This window comes from Neovison vison, chromosome 1 (assembly GCF_020171115.1).
Source record: "Neovison vison isolate M4711 chromosome 1, ASM_NN_V1, whole genome shotgun sequence".
In the NCBI taxonomy this organism is placed as follows: Eukaryota; Metazoa; Chordata; class Mammalia; order Carnivora; family Mustelidae; genus Neogale; species Neogale vison.
Window position 1 is genome coordinate 81,733,061 of NC_058091.1, and position 25,921 is coordinate 81,758,981.

The 25,921-nt window shown below is 39.5% G+C and overlaps 1 protein-coding gene across 1 annotated transcript in view; it reads right to left on the reverse strand.

Moving 5' to 3' along the window:
• The window catches only part of SLC35F1 (solute carrier family 35 member F1), a 387,220-nt gene that overhangs the window by 42,241 nt on the left and 319,058 nt on the right, over positions 1-25,921 (reverse strand). The window contains exon 4 of the mRNA XM_044249958.1: positions 182-341. Coding sequence (XP_044105893.1) covers positions 182-341 — 160 coding nt within the window. The remainder of the gene's footprint in view (positions 1-181; positions 342-25,921) is intronic.

Here is a 25,921-nt window from a genome sequence, read left to right on the forward strand (position 1 = left end):
TCATGAAACATGGATTAAGCACCTCCCACATGCCATATTCAAGGTGCTGAGGAACAACCATGACTCAGACACAGACACTGGGAACCCAGCTTCCTTGTTCCTACCCTACCACGAACATTCCACATCTTGTCTTGGCCTCACACATATGGGCACATAATGGGGCAAACACCTAGGGACTCACCTGCTCCCTGATGCCTTCCCACGAGGACATCCGCTCCTGCCATGCAGCCCATTCCCAGGATGCAGACCACAATGCCGAGGAAATGCACAGCCTTGTACCGAATCAGCAGGAAGAACCAGGAGAGCAAAATCACCACGGGGATCACAAAGCAGTCCAAGAGCTATAGGGAAGGAGTGAGGTTAGCAACAATAGGATGTTCAGGAAGAAGTTTCCCATATAATAAAGAAAAATAACTCAGCCCTGTAGAGAAGGTATTTCCCCTGAACCTGAGTGTCTGTGTAGACCCAGAACTGATTCAGTTAAACAGATTCTGAAAAAAGCACAAACTACTTAAACATCTCCCAAGCTGTGAGGGAAAGGGCAGAAGGCCAATGGATAAGACAGGATGGTGGTGAACAGAGTCCTGCCCCAACTAGGTTGGGGGCAGGTCTGCCTCCCATCTTTCTCGGTGCCCAGACTCCCCCAGAACACCTCAGACGAGGGAAGAACACGCGGAGCCGTTTTAGATGGTTCCACTCTTTTAGGAGTAAATTGGGATGGGAGGTGAAGAGGCAGAGGTCTTACCATGTTTTATAAATTACTAGAATTTAGACAAAAGTTGAACTTAAATTTCTCCCAGATAACTGTCTCCTTGCTACTTGTAAACATATTTGCTCTAAATATAAACACAAAATGACTTTCGAGTTTACAATACTTTAAAAATTTTGTTGTAAAACAATAAAGAGGGGGGAATAAAGAGGATAGAAAAAGATTTTTATTTCATTTCTTACATAGTTTGTGCTAATAGTGAGATTCCATCTGACAAGGAAGCCCCAGGAGTTGGTAGAGAGTTGGCCCTAATCATGGAGCAAGTTAACGTGGTGAAACGAGGAGACCGTTGCGACTGGAGTCCAGAGGTTGGAATTTGAGTACCATATCCTTCCTCAGAGTATCGTGAACTCAGGCAAATCACAAACTCAGGAAGCCTCAATTTCTTGCTAGTATAATGAAGAGAATAACTCACTGACTTCCTCCAAAATGGACCGAGAAGCTTAGACATAAAGCATGAGAAAACATTTTATAAATTACAAGGGTCTCCATGCTGGTCTGTAATCGTGCTTCCAAACACATGCTCTGCCCCCCCCCCCCCCCCGAGCAGGTTGTTTCTACTACATCCTAGTAAAACACAGTGATCGTTGGATACTCCAGCAAGGCAGGATCTCCACTAGACAAACTACGTCCCACAGGACTTCCAAGTCCAGGTACCAAATGAGAAACTGGTGATTCTGTCCCACCACCCCATACCACTCCTCTGCTAGAATCCTAAACAAGGGACTTCAGCATCCCAAGTCAGATGCAGGGCAGTGATCCTGTACTCCTCCACTCTTACTGCCTATATCCTGTCAATTACCAAGTGCTGCCAATTCCATCTTCTAAACATCTCAAGCGCATTCATGCCACTCTCTCCCATTTTTGCCACCTGGACTAAGCTGGCATCCTATCTTACCTGGAATAAGCCTTTCTGTCCTGTCTCAGGGTCTTTAATCATGCATCCCCCTTCCTCAGGAATGCCCCATCTGAATTCCCGAACTCCTGCCTCCTTTTCCTTCAGGCCTGCACTTATATACTGTCTTCTCAAGGAAGCCTCGTGGGTTCCTAGGCTAGGTCAGGTCCATCCATGCTTTCCTTGTGTACTATGTCCTTGATAGTGTTGACTGCAACAATACGTAATGAGTACAGAATTATTGGCATGATGTCTGACTTCCGTATGCGTCCAGAGGTCTATGAGAGCAGGAGTACATTCTCAGTACCCAGACCCTGCTGTGTTCATGAGCAGTATCCCAATGATAGTGACTGAACAAGTACATATAGGATTTTTAATGATCAGTAACATCCAAGATTCATTAAAGGATGAAAAATACTTGTATATTTGCAAAGCATGCCTGCCCATCAGCATGACTTTGGGGACCATAAACAGCACTCAGAATCCCCTCCTTCCCAAAAGGTTTTTGTGATTGGCAGACTCTCGGGCTTCTTTGTGCTCGGTCTCCTTTGCAACACAAGCAATCAGAATTATAAGCTTTCCCTTGCCCCCCACCCCTCCAGGAAGGGCCCAGTGAATGCTGAGTAAGTCTGTTGCCTGGGGTCTGAGTCTATAGGTCACAGCACTCCCCTGAGGGACTCTGTATTGGGGTGGGGGCTGCTAGTATTGCCCAATAGCACAGGCTTGCTTACTGCACAGTTAATTAGCAAGTTAATGATCCTATTTGATATGGTAAAATGCTCTAAGGCAGTTAGTACAACAGGCTTCAAATGCCACTGAAGTATATTAGGAAATTTGAGTTTGCCAGTGAAAATTATTCACTGGACAAAAAACAAAACAAAACAAAACAAAAAACAGTTGGTGTGTCTTGTTTTAAAAATTAGAAATGATTGAATCAACAGTTGAAATATTAAGCTACAAGCTCCACAATTTGGATTTCATTGTCCCGCTGGAAGCCCTTGGTCAGGGGAGCTGAGGGCTTCTGTTCCTGAATTATGAAAGGCTAACCAGGCCATCGTTCAAACTTTGGGGAGGACTGAGTGAGCGTTTTTGGTTCTCAATGTCGTAAGAAACCCCAAAGAGCTGGATGGGTTCTGGGATCTATTCCTTTAAAGGGTGAACTGAAAAATCCTTATTTGTACATGGCTGGTGGTCCTATGGATGGGGAATACCTTTAAACGGAAAAGGAAAGAATAAAGAAGTATACAGTTCAAGCCAGGGTTTCTGGAATATTCAGCTAGGGAAGCTTGGTGCCCAGCATACAGTGGGGGATCAATAATGGGTGGCTAAATGAATTAATGAATGGATAGGTACTTGACTTGGTATCACTGACTATAAGAAGGACATTAGGACTAATTCAGGCGCTACTGGCATTTTGGATGGGGCAGTGTAATAGGCAGGATTGCCCCATGATCTCTGCAGGGCTTTCAGCATTGCTGGACACTGGCCACTAAAACAAATGCTCGTATATACTTACAACCGTCCCTCAGTTTAGAATCAACTAGACTCCCCCTGCTGCCTTTATTTAAAGGCTGGGTACTCAGAAGTTTCAAGAGATGAAGTGATATGCTCAAGGTCACTCAAATTGTTGTTATGGGGGGACCCCCCATAACAACAGTTTTGTCTTTTTTTTTTTTTTTTAAACAACATATTAATGAGGGTCGATGACAGGAATTGCCACGGGTAGAGATCTCATCCCTGCATCTGTAACTACAGAAGGAAATAAACATTTGAGAGCTTCTGTTAGTAAACAGGCTATTACTTTTTGGTGATTTTTTTTGGCTCCAGCCTTTTCCCTGTGGTCATATAGCATGAAACATATCGACAAAATAATTCTCCAATAGTTTTCTGGTGGCTTAACTCCTTAGCAAAGTGGTTGTTGGAGTAATAAAAGAGAGAAGTGTGATAACAGAGGTCCACAATTGGGGCTGTTAAATAAAGGATAAAGAACAAAAATCCTTCTGATTCAGTCATTAATCTTTAGGAGACTTACCTTTCTTTGCATACATTTCTATATCCAAAAAGAAATGATAAAATATTAACAACCAAAAAAACACAAAGGAATGCTATTTCATAATTATCTTTTTTTCCCTTCTCTCTTTACAAGTTTTTATTTAAATTCCAGTTAGTTAACATACAGTGTAATACTATTTTCAAGTGTACAATATAGTGATTCCATACTTCCAGACTACGCCTGGAGCTCATCACAGCAAGTGCTCTCCTTAACGTGCATTGCCCGCTTAACCCATCCCCCCACCCACCTCCCCTTTGGAAACCATCAGTTTGTTCTCTATAGTTAAGAGTCAGCTTCTTGGTTTGCCTCACTCTTTTTTTGCTTTGCTCCTTTGTTTCGTTTCTCAAATTCCATATATGAGTGAAATCACACAGTATTTGTCTTTCTCTGACTGACCTATTTTGCTTAGCATTATCCTCTCTAGCTCCATCCATGTCGTTGCAAATGGCAAGATTTCATTCTTTTTATGCTCTGAAAAATTTCAACGGACACGAGGAACACCATGGGAAGAAATATGTTCATTACAACCTTGGGTTTACATCTTTTTTATCCAAAAGATTTAAACGAACTCTTCCGCATCATTAGTCTTTAGACGCTACCTGCCAGAGAGGTCTATGATCACAAGTTGTCTGAACTATTGATGGAGGCACTGGGGCATACCATGCTCAGTGGGTGGGGCACATTCTCTGAAGCCAAGGTGATAGCTCCAGGATTATTATTTAAACTTGGTATCTTTAAATAACATTTACAGTAGGTTGTACATGTTATTAATATTTTGCTTAGTTTATATTTATTTATTATAAATATACAGTTTGCAAAACACATTATTTTTACTTTATCTCCAAAAATAGCACTTGAAGGAGTTATGATTATATGCATTTTATGGGTAAGGAAACTGAACCTCCAATAATAGAGCAAGTTAGTGCCAGAGTTGGGGCTAAAATACTAGTATTTGGACTCCTAGGCTTCACAGAGTTAAAGTGCAGCTTCCAAAAATTATTTAATAATAATTAAAAAACTGTGTTGACATTGCTTTTAGGACAACAGAAGTTAATATTAAATAACCTTATATATATATATATATATATATATATATATATGATCATGATCTGATCATGACCTGAGCCAAAATCAAATATATATATATATATATATATATATTTTTTTTTTTTTTTAAGTACACATTGGAAGATCACAGCATCATTTAACTTTTTCTCCTTTCTCAGCCTCCCTGTCTTTTCAGCTTCAGCCAATCTCTTAACACTGGATCTTTCCTGACAGTCTTCAACCACACATGGTTATGCTCTCTCCTTAGCGCACACACACACACACACACACACACACACACACCCTCTTCTTGCCAATACCCACTCAAGCTTCTCTCTTCCTTTCTATGCTAACCCCATTTGCCAACACTCCCCAGACCACATCTCTCTGGATTCAGACATGCTCAATCTGGTTTTCATGCTCACATGTAAGTCCCTCCTCTCCTCTAACATGGTCATTCCTCCTTCACTATATTTTTCTCCACCATCTCACTCAGAACCTGGGATTTAGTAGATGACCAGTAAATGCTTGCTGAATTAAAAACAAAACAAAACAAAACAAAACAAAACAAAAAACCTTTTTCTACCCTTACTCTGTCCCTAATTCTGCTGCTCCCATGACTTTCTTGCTCGTCATCGCACTAATTTTATTTAACTTATTTCTTGTATGAAATAAGAATTTTATCCCTTCTACTTTACTTGATGTGTGTCTATCTTTGTCATGTGCATATTTAGTTGATATGTATCTATGTCTCTACAATATCTTTGTGAGTAAATGTAAGTGGCTGAACTCAGAGTCACTATATAACTTGACTAGTTGAGTCCTATTACACATGGATGATTATGATGATACATTTCTGACTTACACAGAATTTCACTGTACAATCACCAGCACATTAATATAAGTTCTGATTGTTAAATGTAATCATGCTACATGACTCTCAAAATTAGTGCAAAATGATTAAATAAGGAAAATAATGTAAATCCTGTCCCCATGACATATCCCATAAGCATGCAAAGTACAACAATCTCACTTGTGGTACGATACACCATAAGCCTGCCAGTATCACATATACCATCGGATTACTGGATCCTCTCTCTGTGTTGTGTCTCTAGATCTATCTCACCTTCATTTATTTGAAAGAGAGAGAGAATGGTGCATTTGAGTTGGGGGAGGCAGAAGGAGAGGGAGAGAGAACCCTCAGGCAGACTCCCTACTGAGCGCAGAGCCTGATGTGGGACTCCATCTCATAACTGTGAGATCATGACCTGAGCCAAAATCAAGAGTTGGCCCATCAGCCGAATGAGACACCCATGCACCTCTAGTATTTTTGTTTGTTTTAATCAAAACAGAAAATGTAGACAGTCACATAGCACCTAAAGTAAATGGTAAACTTAGGCTATTGTTAAATTTTTCTCTTAGTTCCACAGTTTCACCAAATTAATCCAAAGTATAAACAAAATTAATTTTATTTTTAAAAAGAATCACTAGCTTTGCCTGAAGGTACAGCAAAAGGTCAGTAGGTTACTTCTTTCCACTAGAAGTGATTTCTTCCAAAAGACCAAATTTATGACTTAGATTTTATCCCTTTCAAAAAGTTACTTTAATTTATGAAAAGGAACAAATACCAGAGCATCATAAGGGTCATAAAATTAGCTTGTCATGCTATTTTATGTTTTCTGACTTGTGTGCTTACAAGCTTTGCAACATGACGATGACGAAAAATGTAGGTAACCTGGATGGGAGAATTGCTCTGCAAATCCAAAACAGGCATTTCCGGAATCTCCCTGGAATTTACATTTTGTTCTTAGAGACTTAAAGACTCAACATGGCTTGTCCTTTAGATCCATCTTATGGACCTTAAATATCTTCAGAAAAACTGAGTCACTCTGATAAAATATCTATATTCAGAGGCTTAGAGGTTGTCTTTTGTGGCTAACAAACTACCTGTACTGTTTTCTTTAATGTTGAATATTTGTGGTTCCAATCACTTACTTCTGCTCTCCTCTAGAATCTATCTGGCAGAAAATAATAACTTGACCCATTTGGATTAGCTATTTTTGTAGGTCAAATTGGTTGAATATTGACAGTTCCTCTTGGTCACCCAAAGAACCAAATGGAGATTAGATGCCAGCTGTATTGACATTAGATCTGGTGTGCAGAAGACAGTCTTGCCTCCTATTTCCCACTTCAATTTTAACTTAGCCTAATCTTTCTTAGGCAGATATACTGGGGAAAACAGCCACCAAGCCAAGGCCGCTTTCTCAGGGGTCCTTCTAGCATGGGACAATCCACAAAGCAGGCAGAAATGAAACATTAGGATGACAGTTTTTTCCTCCTTTTTTTTTTTTCCTATTAAGACATAACAACCCCACCAAGCAGTAAAGTTCCCTATTGATTATTGAATTAGCTATTTCCTCTTTAAGGTGAAGTAAGGAGGGATGGAGAAAAAGGACAGTTTTCTTCCATTCTCTCAGTGTTTAGAAGGGAATGGACGTCCCCCTGGGCCTGAGTGGTATCATAGGAAAAACAGGAGTTCCTCCATCTTCCTTCTATACCATTTTGGTTTGGCTAACATGTACGTTCACATAAATGTTCATTCCTTGATCAAAGTTCTACGTATCATATTATCAGTCACAAAAATCTCTAGAAGGAGAAAATCAGCATAAAATGTTAACAATGGTCATCTTTGGATAAGATAACTGGACTGTCACAATCCCACCATCTCAATTTTCTGTGGTTTCCAAATTTCCTCTCTTGAGTATATACAGCTTTCAAAATATATACAACAACACATGTTAGGAGAGTGTAAAAAACCTACAAGAGTCAGATCAGTCTTTCTCAAGGGAAGCAGATGGTTTGTAAAAAACTTAAAACAAAACACAAAACCCGCCACCCAACTGCTCCCGTTCCAGTAGAGTATAATGAGGAGGTGATCTCATCCCTCTTTCTAATTGTCTGCCAAAAAGACTCCTCCGCCAGCCTCGGGTTCTCATTAGCGCTCCCCTCCGGCTATTCACAGGGAAAAAGCTCCCCTCACGTGGCCCAGCTGTCAGAGGCTAAACCTGAGGCAACTACCGAGGTGATTCCAGGAAAGAGAACATTTCCCTACTTTCCCTTCCTCTGCTTCTAATTGGCAATTCTCCCGTGTTTCTAAAAGTGATATATATTATAGATTCATCTCCGGTGAGTAAAACTGAAGCATTAACAGAGAAAGATCTTTAAAAAGGACAATCTTCAGTATCACAGACACAACAAAAGTCCTTTTTTGGCAGACAGTCCAGCTGAAGAGAGTGGGGTATAAATTTGGAAAATGCACATTCATACGAAATCAAGAACCACTTTAATTCAGTGGCCTGGACACGTACCCATCCCCAGAGCATTTGAAAAATCCAACTGGGAATATCTTTCATCAGGAACAGGCTTTTCTGGTAGACACCCTCCTTCCCTCCACCTCTTGGATTTTTTTCCTCTCAGAGTTATTCTATTCATAACACCTCCATCCCTATACCTTAGGACCTAATGTTTAGGTTTTATTGTCTTGAAATATTCATATTAGATGAAGACATATTTCCATCATGTTGCCCAAGAGAGCCAAACTAATAAAATGTGTCCTTGTGCTGATTATAGGACAGCCATATTCCAGGAAATGTCCTATTTCCGAGACTTAGAAAAAGATTTTCACCAAACTACTTTTCTTGTTACTACCGGTAAGGATTTAAACGTGTGACTTTTCTACGTCTCCTTGAGCCAGTCCATCAGAAGACCTTCCTAGCTGTTAAAATACATTCACTTCGCTTCTTTGGCTTCAACTCTCAAAGACAGAAAGAAAGAAAGGGAGGGGAAAAAAAGACACTACCCTGCACTGAAAATCTGGGACAGGAACCTGGAAATCTAGGTGACCCCTGGAAAACAGATAATTAGGAGACATGTACTCCCTAGCTCTGCTGTAGGGAAATCTATCTCAGGTGAGAGCAGAGCTTGTCCCAGAGGACCAATTCCTTCTGGATGAGCATCACCGGACTTGGAATCAGGTTTAAGAATAAGCTGTGATGATCAGTAAACCGGATTTTAGAAGTAGAAAGCAAGGAGTTCACATTTACTGAATGTCTACTATAGAACAGGCAGAATGCTAGGTTCTTATTTTTCCCATTTTACAGATGCTAAAACAGAGTACTGAAGTGATAGGTAACTTACTTTAAGTCACACAGTCCTAAGTGTCAGAGCCAAGATGATCCCAGGTCTGTCACTCTTCTTGTACCAAGTGAGTATAAGCAGTCAGGTCCAGGTGGGGTAGAAACTATATCGGATCCAGTTATAACAACACTGGTCTAGGCTGGGTCAGCCTTGACTCTGTCTAGCAGGCTCCTGTGCTCTTTCTTACCCTGAGAGAATGTTGGCAAGTGGGCAGACTCTGAGGGTATTGAAAAAATAACCACTGGTTGTCTGCATTTTTTATATTAAATAAGGTGCACTTTATAAGAAAAAGTATATGAGAATTAGAATTGTATCACCAGAATGGCAATGGCTGCTTTCCATTCATTACAGCATAAACTATGGCTCTATTTTGCTGAAAATATCTATTCATCAATATCCACTTAGTGAATGATACCTCTTCCCAGGAAGATAATCACAAACCTAGTTATGATTTTTTTCTTACATATCCAACATTTTTTGCAGAAGGAAAAAAAAAAAGGAATTAGAATAGTTCGTGATTGGCGATGAGTCTTTGATACTGTGTGGCTATCTTGAGTGGTTTTTGGAGAAGCGGTTGCCTTAAGTCAGCCATGCACCACTAACTTGTATTTCTTATTTATAAAAATCATCAGACAGAAGAACATTAACAATAACATTAAAGAAAGCACACATTTCAAAGCACATATTGAAGGAAATGAAAGTTTCTGATGAAATATTAATTCTACATTAATTTTGCATTACTTTTGATTCCTCCCAGCATTAAAACAGCAGGCAGAAACAATTTCAAAAGCTACAGGAGAACATCTTGTACTTTTGGGGGCTCTGCTTCTAGGTTTAACTCAACTCTTCCAGGTTTTATTAAAAAAGACAAAATCCGATTTTCATTGCCTTATGCTCATCATTTATTTATGTATTCAACAGGTGTTTATTGAGTGCCCACTGCATACTCGGCACTGCTAGAGATGCAGCAGATACCAGAGTGAACAAGGCATTCTACAACTTGGTCCAAAGCAGACAGATGCCAATGAAAACACATCTCTTTTCTGGAGTTCACCGTCAGTGCTCCCCAAGGACTTGCTTAGCCCTGAAGCTCCCTCTGTCCTCTGTTCTTTGGGACCTTCCCTTTCTACTCCTTAAGGGACCTGGCTTCCAGCATCTATCCCATGTCCCTCTTGATCCCGTCCTCTCTGTTGGCTATTTTTCTTTGCCATATAGGCCCACGTTGATTTTACCCTGGAAGCCTATTTGCTCTGTAGCTATTTATTTTTTCCCTTTTCACAGCCACTTTCTGAAAGAGTAATCTATAGCCACTGCCTCCGGTATTTTGGCCCCAGTCATTCCTCAAGATACAGCAATACTGACACCTCTCTTGGCCGGGATCACCAAAGCTACAGTGTGCTGCTGCTTTTGACTAAACCTTCTGCAGCATTTGGCGTTACTAATCATTCTCTCATTTAATTCTCTCCTCTCCTGATTATGTCTTTTTTCTTCCCTCCTGCCTCTCTGGCCCTTCCTTCTGGGGTTTTTTTTTTTTTTTTTTTTTTTGACTCATTTTGTTCTTTTTGTCCCTCAAAGTTGTCACGTCTGAGGGCTCAGTCCTTGGCACTCTCATTTTCATATTCTACATATGCCACCCTCTGGCTGTCACCCACCTCTTACTTCCTTTCCTGCCAAACTTCTTGAAAAGAGTTGCGTTCAGCCACTGCTTCCGTCTCCCTCAACTTCATTCAGCCACTCAGTGCAATCTGGGTTCTGTTTCCCGAGCACAGTCAAAACTGCTCAAAAATACACTTCTTGTTTTTGAACCCAGCAGAGACATTTTAGTCCTTACTGGACTCAGCATAGCATCTGACACTCCCTCCTGCTGGTGCTCTTACCTGCCAGGCTTCCCATCCATCCCTTCATCTCTCAAGCCTCCTTGTCAGACTGTTATGATTTCCTAGTCTATGGGCTCCTGGATTCACTCTCATTTCTCCTATGCTGTGCTTCTGGGACTTTGCCATAGTATCTGTTCCCATCTCTCCACACTTATCCTGAATGATGTCACCTACTATTCTGGCTTCAAAAGTCATCTCTCTCCTGATGACTTCCAAATCTACGTCTCAAATCTGGACCCATCTCTTAGACTCCAGAGCCTCCTGATCTTGTGTGGATGTACCAAAAATACTTACAGCTCAGCATGGCACAAACATAACTCACTTTGTGTCTCCATACTGTTCTTCCCCCGCTGAACGCGACCACTGGAGACTTAGTTGCTCAGGTCTGAATCCCGAACCCTGATATCTAAGCAGTCACTCCATTCCTCCTGAAACATGTCCCTGATGTGCTTCCAGGGTCTATCACATTCTTCTGGGTCTCCTCTTTTCTCCAGTCTCTGAATGTTGGCAGGTGCTAAGGCTCAGCATTCAGGTTCCTTCTCTTCTCCATTTACATTCACCCCATTGGTGATATAATCAGGCCATAACTTTCAACCCCATCTACTTAAAAATGATTCTAAATTAATAATCCAAGCCCCACCTCTCTCCTGAACCCCAGATACATATCCCCAGCCGCCTCTAGCAAGCTCTGCCTGGATTTGCAACAGGAAGCTCAAGCCTATGTGGCCAAAGCAGAATCTTGATTTTCTGTTCCACATCTGCTCTTCCCCTATGTTCCTCATTTTACCACATGGCACAACCCAGTGGCTGAGTCCAATAACCGAGGAATCATTCTTGAATCTCTCAAACATCCCTCATACAAATACTCAGAAAACCTTATTGGCTCTATCTTATAAATGTATCCCCCATGCTCTAGCCACCTTCGTGGTTAGCACCTGGCTTCAAGTCACTGCATCTTTCAGTTAGTGGCTTCCATGTACAGTCAATTCTCCATGAGCAGCCACAGCCCCAGTGATCTAAAAATACCAATTAGGTCACATCAATCCCCCACTCTGCACCTTGCACTCTGCACGTTCAAATGATTTTTCTTAGAACAAATCCAAAACGTTTTCCTTGATCTTAAGTAATAGCCTTATAAAATAATATAAAATAAAATAACACATATGTATTATTATATACAATAACATATATATTATATTAGCCTTATGTAATCTGGCCTCTACTTCTTTCTTCAATGTCATCTCTTACTGCCAATAACTTCATTCACTCTTTCTGTGTCTTAAACATGCCAGAGCCTTCACCCTTATATTGTTCCCTTTCCTTAGAACTCTCTTCCCCATATCTTTGCACATCTTACTCCCTCATGTTCTGGTCAGAGAGAAAACAAAAGTGAAACTAAGTATAACTTGGAAGGGAAGCTTCATGAGGCTAAGAATATGATCTTTATGCTATATATCTAGAACTCATAGAAAGGTATATGTAATATATGCTCAATAAATATTTGCTACACACATGGGTGAATAAAACGTGGATTGATCCTTCTTCATGCACACATCAAGTAAGTCACCGAGTCCTGTCTTTTTAGCCACCTATATTTCTCTAGAACCTCTTTACTTGCCCTAGCCTGTCTGCCCCTTCCTCATCAGACCATGCAAATGAACTCTCTAAATTGCAAATTTCATCATATCATTACTACTCTAGAAACTCTCAGGATAAAGCCCAAGTCCCTTAACATTGTTTGTCAGTCCCTTCGTGATCTGTCACCAGCTGCCTCTTCATTCTCTTCTTTGACCATTTCTCTTTCAAACTCCACACGGAAGCATTTTTCGTTTCTTTAACATGTCATGGTCTTTCTCAACGCATTTCTTTGCACCGGCTGTTCCTTCTGCCCAGAGTTCCCATGTCCGTCTCTCTCACTACCCCTCTCCTGGTCCACTCAGACATATCTTCCAGAGATCAGTTGAGACATTTCCTTTAGGAAGCCCTCTTTGGCTTCACAAATCTGAATTAAGTGCCCCCTCAGGGGGTTCCTACCGGTCTCAGTCTTATCAAATTGTACTTACTATGCTAAGACACAGTTACCCTCCATAAGGAAAGGATTTTTTTCTCTCTTGCATTCAAGTTTTATTTTCTGAAGCTAGATGGTGTTTGGTACACACAAGGGCCCCTTAAATATTTTATTAATTCACTAAAAAATATTGGTGGAGCATCTAGAAGGTACCCAGCGCTATCCTAGGAAATAAGAAATCTAGTTAATAATAAAAAATTCTCTATGTTTATGGAGTTTAAGTGACAATCAAAATATATAGTATGCCAATGGAGATAAAAACTATGGAGAAAAATGAAGCAGGGGAGAGGGAAGGGAGTGCTGAATGGGGCAGGAGATTGTGATTTTAAACAGGGTGGCCAGGGAAGGACCCATTGAGAAGGGAACTTTGGAACAAGGTCCAGAGGTGCTTATCTCATTGTCTGGCAGATAGTAGATGTTGAATGGTGAAAATTTTCTGCTTCTCTGAACCATTTGGGGGGAATCTGCCATCACTGAGGTAACTAGTATTACCTAAAGCTGCTCATTGAGAGGACTTCAGCCGAAGGAGCTGAAGGTGCATTTCTGTGTAGCACCTATTTCTGTCTTCATTCTCTGGCCCAGATGGTGTTGCATCTCCTAAACTGACCGCAGAGTCCCCCAGCTGATGGTTTCAGAAAATGCTCAGCTATATTCTGTCTTCCTGTTCAAGGGATCTTGAATTGTAACTGGCCCCTGAGCCAGAAGATATAAAAAAGAGGGAAGACAGGAAGCAGGACAGAAATAATTCCTGCTATTTTCTCACAGGTTGGTGTTCTTATTAATTTTTATGGTCTGAGTCTTAAAAAGTCTTAGCAGCTTTCTAAAAAAATATTTATTTATTTATTTATTTGAAAGACAGAGAGAGAGAGCTCAAGCAGGGGAAGAGGCAGAGGGAGAGAGAGAGAAAGAAGCAGACTCCCTGCTGAATGTGGAGCCTGACGAGGGGGCTCTGTCTCTAGATTCCAAGATCATGACCTAATCAGAAACCAAGAGCAGGACGCTCAACTAACTGAGTTTAAAAATCTTTTTAAAAAGATTTTATTTATTTATTTGATGGGGGAAGTCTTAGCAGCTTTAAGACTATACCCTTCATTCTTAATGCATCTCAAAGACTTTTACTCATTTATGATTTATCAACAAACACATCCCTTCAAAGGCATTGCCAAAGTAAGCAGGCTAATGAACGTATTTTCTTTTTTATAGTGCAAGTACATCATCCTACTTTAAGTATTAATTGCCGGTGAATTTTGTGTAGTGATTGAATCAAAATGAGCATTTCTGTAAAGGCCACCAATCACGATGCAAGAGTGTTTTCCTGGATGTCTGTCCATGGCAGACAGCACCAAAATTGTCCTCCAAATAAGTCCATCTAGGCGACACTGGGAGCACTGGGACCTTAGTGACCACAGAGAGGAAATAGGTCCTTGCCAGGATCCTTTTCTCAGAGAATGGAAACACTAGCACAGGCAGACAACAGAAGATTGCCCTTGCACCTGTGTGTTTCTGTTTCCTTTTGGAAGGCCTTTGAAAGGTCAGCACCTTCAAATCTGCCTGGGGGTGGAGGAAGAATTAAATACTGTCTCCAAATGTATTCATTTCTTGTTGCTGCTCTAACAAATGACCACAAACTTACTGGCTTCAAACAATATAAATTCATGATCATACAGTTCTGGAGGTCAGAAGTCCTAAAATCAACATGTTCACAGAGCTGTGTACCTTCTGGCAGCCCTCAAGAAGAACCCCTTTCTTTGTCTTTCTCAGCTTCTAGGGCAACCTGCATTCCTTGGTTTGTGGCTCCTTCCTCCATCTTCAAAGCCAAGACGGTAGCATCGTAGGCTGCTTCCATTGCCGCATCTTCCCCCCACCCCGCACTGCCCTGAGTCTGGATCCTCTTTTCAAATGACCTTTGTGATTATATTGAGGTCACTCAGAGAATCTAGGATTATCTCATCATTTTAGATTCATCAATTGTATCACATCTGAGAGTTCCTTTGTCTCGTAAAGTAACATATTACAGGGATTAGAACTCTAATATCTTTGGAGGGTCATTGTTCTGCCTATGACACAAGCTATGTTCATACATAAAAAAAGGTGTGCCTTGGAAATAATGAGGATTTTTTTTTTTTTTTAAGGGAAAGAAAGCTGCCACTTATTGAACAGGGCATGCAGGTGTTTACATATCTAATCTTCTTTAACACTGGAATTTGTTCAATCTGGACATGGTTGTCATTCAAGGTAGTCATGCTGGAAGGTCATGGGTGTATTTTAATGAAGCTCTCATTGCTCAAAAACATTTTGAACTTTGTAAAATCGCCTTCAGAGCCCTCACTGGAATATCCTTAATGGAAGCAACTGCTCATTCTTCAAGAGTAGGTTTTATTTATTTATTTATTTTTTGGAAAGAACACAAATGCTGGATTAAGCTAGATAATACTTTTGGGATCGAAAGGATAAATTATAAAAGAAATCGGCGTGACTTAAAATCGGCTCAGAAGATGTCAAAGAAACTCCACGATATTTTGAACAATGGCAGACACATCTAAATAAGTGTGTAATAAAAAGCATGTTTAAGAATAATATTAATTCGAGGGATGTCTGGGTGGCTCCAAAAAGCCTCTGCCTTCAGCTCAGGTCATGATCCCAGGGTCCTGGGATGGAGCCCCACATTGGGTTCTCTGCTCAGCAGGGACCCTGTTTCCTCCTCTCTCTCTCTGACTCTCTGCCTACTTGTGATCTCTGTATGTCAAATAAATAAATAAATAAAATCTTTAAAAAAAAAGAATAATATTAATTTGAAAGTATAAATTTGGTTATGTTTACTAAGCCACTTTGTTTACATCTTATATAGTAAAATATTGTTATTACCTCAAGGACATTTTTATTTGAAAAGAAAGAGAATTCTTATATAGAATGATGTTTCTAATGAACCCACTTGGTGTTTGCCTACTCTTAATTTTCATGTTACACTGCCTAATTAGAGAAGCTATTTGTTACAAACTAGCTCTTTTCAAGTCCATTATCTTTTCATATTGTATCCCCTAATTAAATCCTTTATAGGATATAGGATTGTTTTTTAAACGAGGCCAAACTAGATCACTGGTTTAAAAAAAAAAAAATCCTCAAATCTTGTAACCAACACATAAAATCTCTTACCCTCTCTTTCATTTTATTAATAATCTTTAATGTTTCAAGAAAACAAGGAAGTAATTACCTGGAGAAAACTATGAGAAATTACCAGTGATGTTATTTATAGAATTTTGCTTGAAGAAAGGCAGGGAGGATGATTTGAAATAAAAACATGACTCTAAATTTCTATCAAAAGATTTCATATGTATAAAAATCACTTAAAGGCCAAATGAACACATTTGGGCAACAAGCCTTAACTGGCAGTATTTTAAAGCATGGCTAATTGGAACACCTTTTTTTTTTCCTAATTGATGTATGGCTGATCAACATCTTTATATTGGTTTCAAGTGTACAACACAGTTAGTCAACAATTCTGTACATAAAGCTACTCTCACCACAGTAAATGTAGTCCCCATCTGTCACCATACAACGTTATTACGATATTATTGACTACATCCCTATTTTTTTGTTTTTCATCCTGTGACTTACTTATTTTATAATTGGAATTTTGTGTCTCTTAATCCCCTTCAGTTATTTCATCCATCACCCACCCGTCTCTCCTCTGGCAACCACCAGTTTGTTCTCTGTATTTATGATTTTGTTTCCGCTTTAATTCATTTATTTATTTGTTTTGTGCTTTAGGTTCCACATATAAATGAAAGCATATGGTATTTGTCTTTCTCTGAATTATTTCACTTAGCCTAATACTCTTGAGATCCATATATGTTGCAAATGGCAAGATATCACTTTTTTATGGCCAAGTAATATTCTACTGTATATATACGTGTGTGTGTATCACATCTTCTACATCCATTAACCTATTGATGGACACTTACATTGCTTCTATATTGTGGCTATTGTAAATAATGCTGCAGCAAACAGAGTGATGCATATATCTTTTCAAAATAGTGTTTTTGTTTTCTTTGGGTAAATGCCCAGTAGTGGAATTACTGAATCATACTGGAACATTCTGATTTTTAAATTTTAATTAGTTTCTATTAAGGCTTCTAAGGTATAAGTTTCCAAAGTAAACTTTGAGTTTTGAAATTTTATCTACTTGGACATTTAGGAGACTTGTTTTCAGTACTGTGCTTTCTGTCTTGGTCCTGTTTTCTCAGTCTCCCTGTCCTTTCCCCTTTTACACACACACACACACACACACAATTTAGAGGTGCTCACTAAATCTATTTGCAATTCCTTACTTAAATGAATGAAAACATCGATTAAAAGTGTCCATTTGCACATAATTCCACTGATTCTATTCTGTAGAGAGCGAGCACATTTGGGAGATGTAAGGCAGTCAGTGGTTAACTGATTAATTTATGTGAGCACATAGACACCTTGGGGATATCCACAGCCAGGCCTCCTGTGTCTTCCCCTCTGCCCTGTTCACTCTTATCCACCAAACATAACAGGTATTTTGGCTCCTAACTTTGAAAATATCAATCTTGTGTGTGGCATAATACTGGACTATAGGAGTGTTTCACTTTTCACAAACTCAGTGTATTGAAAGAATATCTATGGAAACAGAAATAGTTACTATTCATTGTACAGAATGATTTTTCAATTTATAAGAAATACCCTGTACATTTCTCAGAGTATTAAAATTAGAAATCATTTGTAAAAATTTATTTGGAAGTAATATTTCAGGAACATGTTCGTTGCAAAATAAAAGTGGTGCATCTGTACCAGAGGAGAAAATTTTCTTGATTTTACTTGTCAAGCAACAGCATTCCATGGTTTTAAGGTTTGTTTGGCTCTGATACTGTGAAAACACAATTCCAAGTAGGGTATAACCATATTGGCTTGTACAAGTTCCCTTGATATTTTCACTCACAAACAGAGTGGGCTAGAAGAATTTTGCTTGTACCTAGAAGAAATCTCATTAATGTTTATGAGATTTCACCTCTATTGACTGGCAAATGGTCTTATGTGAAGTAACAGAGTAATCAATCAGTGGCAAAGCTAATTGGAATGTGGGTTTCCTAACCTTCTTGTATCTCAAACAAGGTCTTTCACCTAGAACAGTTTGCATGCAACTGCACAATTTTTCATTGCTTTTCTTCGGTTTGCTGTCCAAGAGTGAGACTGTGTGTGGAGTGCACAGTCTAGTTGAGGCAACATGTATCTTTTTTCTTAAATTGGACCAATGGAAAGAATCCATGCAGTGGAAAACAGGTGAGTAAAAGGACTGGTATTTTTTGAGCCTCTACCACATGTTGGAGGCTGGCTAAAGCAGTGGGTGTCCCAGATTGGCCGACTCACTGTCACATGGATCTCAGACACGTCTGAGAATGCTGGAAGACCAGGGAAATTCCATCTGCAGGAAGGACAGAGGAATGTCACTGAGGAAGGTGTTGGAGGTGGTGGTGGGATCAGAACAATATGATGTGTCATTGTTTGTTGGATTATTTTTGCCTGGGACTGTGGGGGAAACAAGGCTCACTGCATGCAGTGTTACATGTGCATACCCAGAACCACACCAGCAGGCAGGATTTAAAATTCTTCGAAGTGGGAAAACTGGTGTTCTGACAGGAAACAAATAGATAAGGGCATGTCACTTATTTACATGAGCCATTGGAGCTGACAATCACCAAAGAACCAAGTGGCCCTTGGCCAAGTGTTTTACTGTGGGATTCATGCTGTCAGTAAAGTCTAGGTTTATAGACCCCACCAAAATGTCTCCTCTGGAGAGTCCTTTCTCATGGGTGGAAGCAGTCCCTCCTCTCTGCAATCCCATAGCATTTGTGCATAGCTCCATTTTACTACTGTTCAGACTGCACTGCAATTTGTCTATACATCTGTCTTCCAGAAAACTAGGATAAAGTTTTCTGGAAATTTAATTTTCCACCGTCAATCATGCCTGTTCTGCCTTCTAACTGTTAAACTGGGCTGTGAGAAAAAAGAGGGCAGGTCCTTTGTAGAAGAGAGAGGTCATTCATCAACTTTCAAATACCAAGCTGACTTTCCTGATGTCTCTAGTGAAGAAAGGGCTAGAGTCAGGTTCAATGACAGAGAAGGCATTCTAAATTCTGTAATTCTCCCACCAGCATATTAAGAATTGATTACCAACAACATCAGAGTGTCTTCCAGAATGTAGAAGGTTGCTCTTTTCTACTTTAGGACCCAACTGGGAGGTCTGGTGTCCTGAAAGGAGGGTGTAAGACAAGGAAGTCCATGCTAGAGAGGAAGAGTGGGGGAAGAGCTTGTCTCTCCCACCATGGACTGTGGGAAGAGAAAAGGAATTAACATCGGAGAAGCAAATGTTGAGTCATAGGTGCCCAGAGGTGCCCTCTCTGCATTGAAGTCCCAGGGGGGAAAAGAATGCTAGATTGTTAGAGGGGAAACTGAAAGCAAAGCATTGGTTTCCTTTTGGGACAGCCACACCAACCTGAAAAGCCTGCATCAGAGAATGATGAGAGGTGAAGTGTCATTAGCAGAGAGCACCCGAGTTCCCCAGAAGCCTTTTCTAGGGCTCCTGTTTTGCCAGAAGTCTGAGTGCTCTGCAAAGTGGTGCAGGCTGGCTTACCTGGGGTGGGGCAAGGGGTTCCATCTGACAAGGATCAGCAAGGCTGAAGACCAAACACATTCACAGCCAGATACCTTGAGGCCGCAGATCAGTGAGGATCCAAAGGAGAGCAGCCAAAGGATCAACATAGGCCCAAGGTCACACTACAGACCCAGCCAAACGCCATCTCAGAAGTGAGGATGGAAGAAGCGACTTCTGAGAGGGTGAGCATTTGTCCAAAAGCAACTCAACTATCCAGAGAAAATGTTTAACTAGAAGACATTAGTAATTTTATATGAAATCAGACTTTTTCCTCCACCTCCTGCTATTTAGCCAGCTTGTGGGCATTTGAGGGGAAGGTTCCCTAGAAAGATTCGATAAATTATAGGGTTAGGAAGAAGGTGAAGATGCTCTGAACATCTAAGTATAGCACGAGTGAATCTGTGTGGAGACAATGCCTATAACGCTTGAGTTTCTTAAGAGCTGGGACAGTTTTTTCATCATCTCTACATCCCCAGAACATAGTAGAATACTCAAAAGGTATTTAGCGTTCTATATCTGAGTCCTAAGAATAAATGAACTTACTGATGATGAAACCACTAACAATCACTGTGTTGTCCTACCCCATTCATAGCTCACCTTTAGAAATTCAACCTTTCATGCATTACCTTATTTATGCAAATATTTCATACATTGTTGGTATCTATATATACATGATCTTGTGAAGGAAACAAAGATGAACTGTTTCTGCATTTATCCAAACACGAGAAATTTATTTAGTGCTTACTGTAAACCGGATACACAGGTCTCACCTTCAAGGTCCTTACAGATATGCAGGAGGGAGTAAATATATTTAAAAAAAAAAAAAAAAAGAAAAGTCTATATTTTTCTCAGGTTAAAAAGCTGGCAGAAAACCTGCAGTGAAGAAAAGTCTGTATTTTTCTCAGGTTAAAAAGCTGGCAGGAAACCTGCAGTGTCCAATCATATATTTATTTATTTATTTATTTTATTTACATATTTAGGTTACTTATGCAATCATGAAAATCAAAAGTCCAGATTTAAGAAATCTGAAAGATATTCAGAATATCATATTCCCTTAAACGGTAAGAACTTTGTCTGCTTTTAAAGCTTTGCTTTTAAATGTACTTTAAAATATCTTTTGAATAGTCATAAACTGCCATAGTCCTACACCAAGGACAGGTAAAACAGCAAGGGTAAAGAAGGAAATACAGTCTTAAAAGCTGAACTCATAATCGTAAACTCAAGCCCATGGATCTGTTTCTAACATGCATAGGCAGTTCTTGTCTCTGGGCTCATCCATGGAGGTGGAAATACAAGTTGGCTATAAATAAGAAGTTTAGTGACTTTCTCTCTTATATCATAACTTCTTGACTATGGGACCAGAGGTACACGTGTCCTGAGGATGAGTGGTACCCCTCTCCTGTCTCCAGGAAAGATACTAATGCATACTTTCTTCATCACTCTACTATATTGTATCCTAACTGATAACATAGCTGCCCACTGCCTCACAGCAGGACTCAGGTCTGATCAGTAGTCCTATCCCCAGCCTCTAACTACAGCATAGGCATTTTTGAAATAATAAATACATCTAAAAGGCAAGTCTATTCACATAGTTTAAATTTTCGACATAACAATGTATAAACTACCCAGCCTTTTTCTGGATCTGATACAACTTAACTCATAGCCTACTGAAAACTGACAAAGAGAAAACCCAGAAATGACTGAGAGTTACGTAAAGCAATAAGACAAACTGTCACTTGTGTATATCTTAGCATGTTGTGTATGTTACATGTATATGTTGTGTGTATGCCTTGTAGAATTAATTTCAGAGCTGGATATCATAATACACACTGGGGAGGCTGGTTTGCATTCTGTATTAACTGGTCCTAACATGTTCCAAGTCAGAGGAGCAGGACAGAAAGAAAATAACCAGAGCCAGAGGAATTTCTTTCTTGTCCTTTGCCTCTGATGGAAACTGCCAGAAGAATGGAAAGTGCTCTGAAGTATACACTATGTGAGGAGGAGATGTGTTGGAGGTACAGACCCCTCAGCATGGTTATCAGCAAGAATACTGCAAATCGTTTCCAACGTGAGTTAATTTTAGTTGCCAAATACCATGTTTGAAGAGACCAGCTTTCTTCTGATTTCACAGAAGCACCAGTTTCATCTGTTTGCATTTTAGTACTACACGGCTGAAAAAAGATGAATAATCTTTAGGCGAGAAGTTGTAAAGCTGATATTTCTACTGAAATGGTTCATATGGCACAGTTATAAAAATAGCAGTGCTTTTAGAATTTATCCAAATGTCACCGCTAATCCGTCTCAAAGTCGCAGGCACAGTCTATTCTCTGCAAGTCAAGAGATACAAACTCACAAAGGTGTCTTTAGAATACAATCTTTATAAATTCTTATAAATCTCCTCATTTTCTAATAAGGGAAACAGCTGGGTTTCTTCACTTTAGTGTCTCTCTTCCATCATCTTTTTCCTTAATATGTTATCACTTTTGCCATTGTTAACTTTTTTTAGCTTCCAACTATGAAGGCAAAGTTAAAACATTTTTTTTTTCCTCAAAAGATGTTCAACATTAGCTCCAAAGGACCTGCACAATAAAGCCACAATGAAATATCACTATGTGTGTTTTGGAATCGCTAAAATAAAAGATGATGATAACACCAAGTGCTGGTGAGGATACGGAGCAGCTGAGCCTCTCATACATGGCTGGTGGGAATGTAAAATGGTGCTGCAGCTCTGGAAAGCCATTTGCCAGTTTTTAAAACCAAACGGGCACTTTCCATATGACCCAGCAGATGAACTTTTGCACATTTAGCCCAGAGAAATGAAATCTTATGTTAACACAAAAACTTGCACATGGATGCTCATAGCATCTTTATTTGTAAAAGCCCAAAGTGGAAACAACTCAAATGTCTCTCAACAGGTGAATGATTAAACATACTCTGGTACATCTAGACCATGTAATACTACACTTCAATAAAAAGGATTAAAATATTGATATATGCAAAAATCTGGATGCACTTAAAAGACGTTATGCTTAATGGGGAAAAAAAAATCTCCAAAGGTTAAACACTGCATGATTCCATTTTATATGGCATCCTCCTGCTAGCAAAATCATATAGCTGGAGAATAGATTAATGGTTGCCAGATGACAGGGATGGGTTGGTGGGATGGGTGCAACTTCACAGCAGGAGCACAACAGAGTTGCTTTGTAGTAATGGGGCAGTTCTGTATCCTAATTGTGCTAGTGGGATCTTACAAATGGGACCACAGACTTACAAATGGGATCAAATTGCACAGAACTACACACACACACACATTCATAAATGAAAGAAAAGGGGTTGAAAACTGAAAAAGGTCTGTAGTCTAGTGAACAGTATCAATATACTGGGTTTGACATCATACAAAATTCATATAAAATGTCACAATTGGGGAAAGCTACATAAATGATGCAAAAGACTCTATATATTTTTGCAATTCCCTGTGAGTCTATAATCATTTCAAAAATATATATTTCAAAAAAAAAAAAAGAAAAAATGTTTTCCTTTCAAGTTTCATGTATCAGTTGTTTGTGACATCTAACCTTAAGTTCGGTGAACGAACTCAAAGGGCAGGAAGAAAAAGCAAAGATAGGCTCTTGGTGTCTCTATTTTTAAAAGAATCAAGAAACAAAAGTATTTGGTGCTATGCCAACTATTAATGAATTCTGGCTTGTGAAAACAGAAGTGCTTTGAAAAAGGGTTACAGGGTCACATCTTATCATTTCTTTCCTCAGAAATTTTCATGGCTTTTACCTATAAAATTAAGTCAAACTCTTCCTCCTGACATTGAAGACCTCCTACAATATGGTCCCAACTTAAGTCTTCAGTTCTGTCTTTTTCTATTCCTTTAACAGAATCCACTGCTTTAATTGGTTCTCTACACTAGGGCCCGAGTTTTCTTTAAGACTCAAATTTGGCTTCCCATGGCACTTAGCCTTAAGACTCAAACACTTGACCTGGCCATCGAGACTTATAGTGTTTGGTGTCTGCCTCCTTCTCCAGGCCATCTTGTACTAGTCTTCATTCCCTATGCTCAGTCACATGACTGGTCTCCAACTTCATCCTTGCCACAGCCCTTCCTACCCAGGGCCTTAAACCCACTGTCTTCTTTGTTTAGACCTCTTTCCACCCCTCCTCTTTATTTATTTGTCTATTATCTCTTATTTTTATTTTTAACTTATTTTTTATTATTAAGTTCAGTTAGCCAAAATAAGCCATCATTAGTTTTTGCTGTAGTGTTCAACAATTCATTAGTTGCATATAACATTCAGTGCTCATCACAACATGTGCCCTCCTTAATACCATCATCTGGTTATCCCATCACTCCGCCCCCTCCCTTCTGTAACCTTCAGTTTGTTTCCTAGAGTCCAGAGTCTCTCATGATTTGTCTTCCTCTGTGATTTCTTCCCATTTAGTTTTCCCTCCCTTTCCTTGTGGTCGTCTGCATTATTCCTTATGTTCCACATATTAGTGAAACCATATGATAATTGTCTTTCTCTTTTTGACTTACTTCACTTAGCATAATCCCCTCCAGTTCCATCTTTGTTGATGCAAATGGCAGGTATTTATCCTTCCTGATGGCTAAGCGATATTCCATTATATATATAAACCACATCTTCTTTATCCATTCATCTGCTGAAAGACATCTTGGCTCCTTCCACAGTTTGCCTATTGTGGACATTGCTGTTATAAACATTGGAGTGCAGGTGTCCCTTCTTTATACTACATCTGTATCTTTGGGGTAAATACATAGTAGTGCAATTGCTGGGTCATAGGGTTTCTCGATTTTTAACTTTTTGAGGAACCCTGTACTGTTTTCTAAACTGGCTATACCAGCTTGCATTCTCACCAACAGGGTAAGAGAGTTTCCCTTTCTCCACATCCTTGCCAACATTTGTTGTTTCCCGTCTTGTTAATTTTTCCTTTTAACTGGTGTAAAGTGGTATCTCACTGTGGTTTTGATTTGCATTTCCCTGATGGCTAGTCATGTTGAGCATTTTTTCATATGTCTGTTGGCCATTTAGATGTCTTCTTTGGTGAAGTGTCTGTTCATGTCTTCTGCCCATTTCTTGACTGGATTTTTACTTTTTGGGTACTGAATTTGTTAAGTTCTTTATAGATGTTGGATACCGGCCCTTTTTATGTAATGTCATTTGCAAATATCTTCTCCCACTCCTCTCACATTGCCTCTTAGTTTCGTTAACTCTTTCCTTTGCTGTGCAGAAGCATTTTAACATGATGAAGTCCCAAAAGTTCAGTTTTACTTTTAAAGATGTGTCTTGAAAGAAGTTGCTGTGGCTGATGTCAAAGAGGTTACTGCCTATGTTCTCCTCTAGGATTTGAATGAATTCTTGTCTTACATTGGGGTCTTTCATCCATTTTGAATTTATCTTTGTGTATTGTGTAAGAGAATGGTCCAGTTTCATTCTTCTGCATGTGGCTGTCCAATTTATTGAAGAGACTCTTTTTTCCATTGGATATTCTTTCCTGATTTGTTGAGAATTATTTGACTGTAGAGTTGAGGGTCCACTTTGGGGGTCTCTATTCTGCTCGAATGATCTGTGTGTCTGTTTTTGTGCCAATACCATGCAGTCTTGATGATCACAACTTTGTAACAGAACTTGAAGTCAGGCATTGTGATGCTCCCAGTTTTGGTTTTCTTTTTTAGGACTCCTCTGGCAATTCAGGGTCTTTTCTGTTTCCACACAGATTTTAGGATTGTTCGTTCCAGCTCTGTGAAAAATGTCAATGGTATTTTGATAGGGATTGCATTGAAGGTTTAGATTTCTCTGGGAAGCATAGATAGTTTAACAATCTTTATTCTTCCAATCCAGGAGCATGGAATGTTTTTCCATTTCTTTGTGTCTTCCTCAATTTCTTTCACAAGTATTCTGTAGTTTCTAGAGTATAGCTCCTTTACCTCTTTGGTTAGGCTTATTCCTAGGTATCTAATGTTTTTTGGTGCTATTACAAATGGAATCAATTCCTTAATTTCTCTTTCTTTAGTTACATTGTTAGTGTATAAAGTGCAACTGATTACTGTGCATTGATTTTGTATCCTGCCACATTGCTGAATTGCTATATGAGTTCTAGTAATTTGTGGATGGAGTATCATGTCATTTGCAATGAGAGAGAGTTTAACTTCTTCTTTGCCAATCTGAATGCCTTTTATTTCTTTTTGTTGTCTGATTGTTGAGGCTAGGACTTCTAGTACTATGTTGAACAATAATGGTGATAGTTGGCATCGCTGTTTCTCCTGACCTTAAAGTAAAACTCTCAGTTTTTCCCCACTGAGAATGATATTCA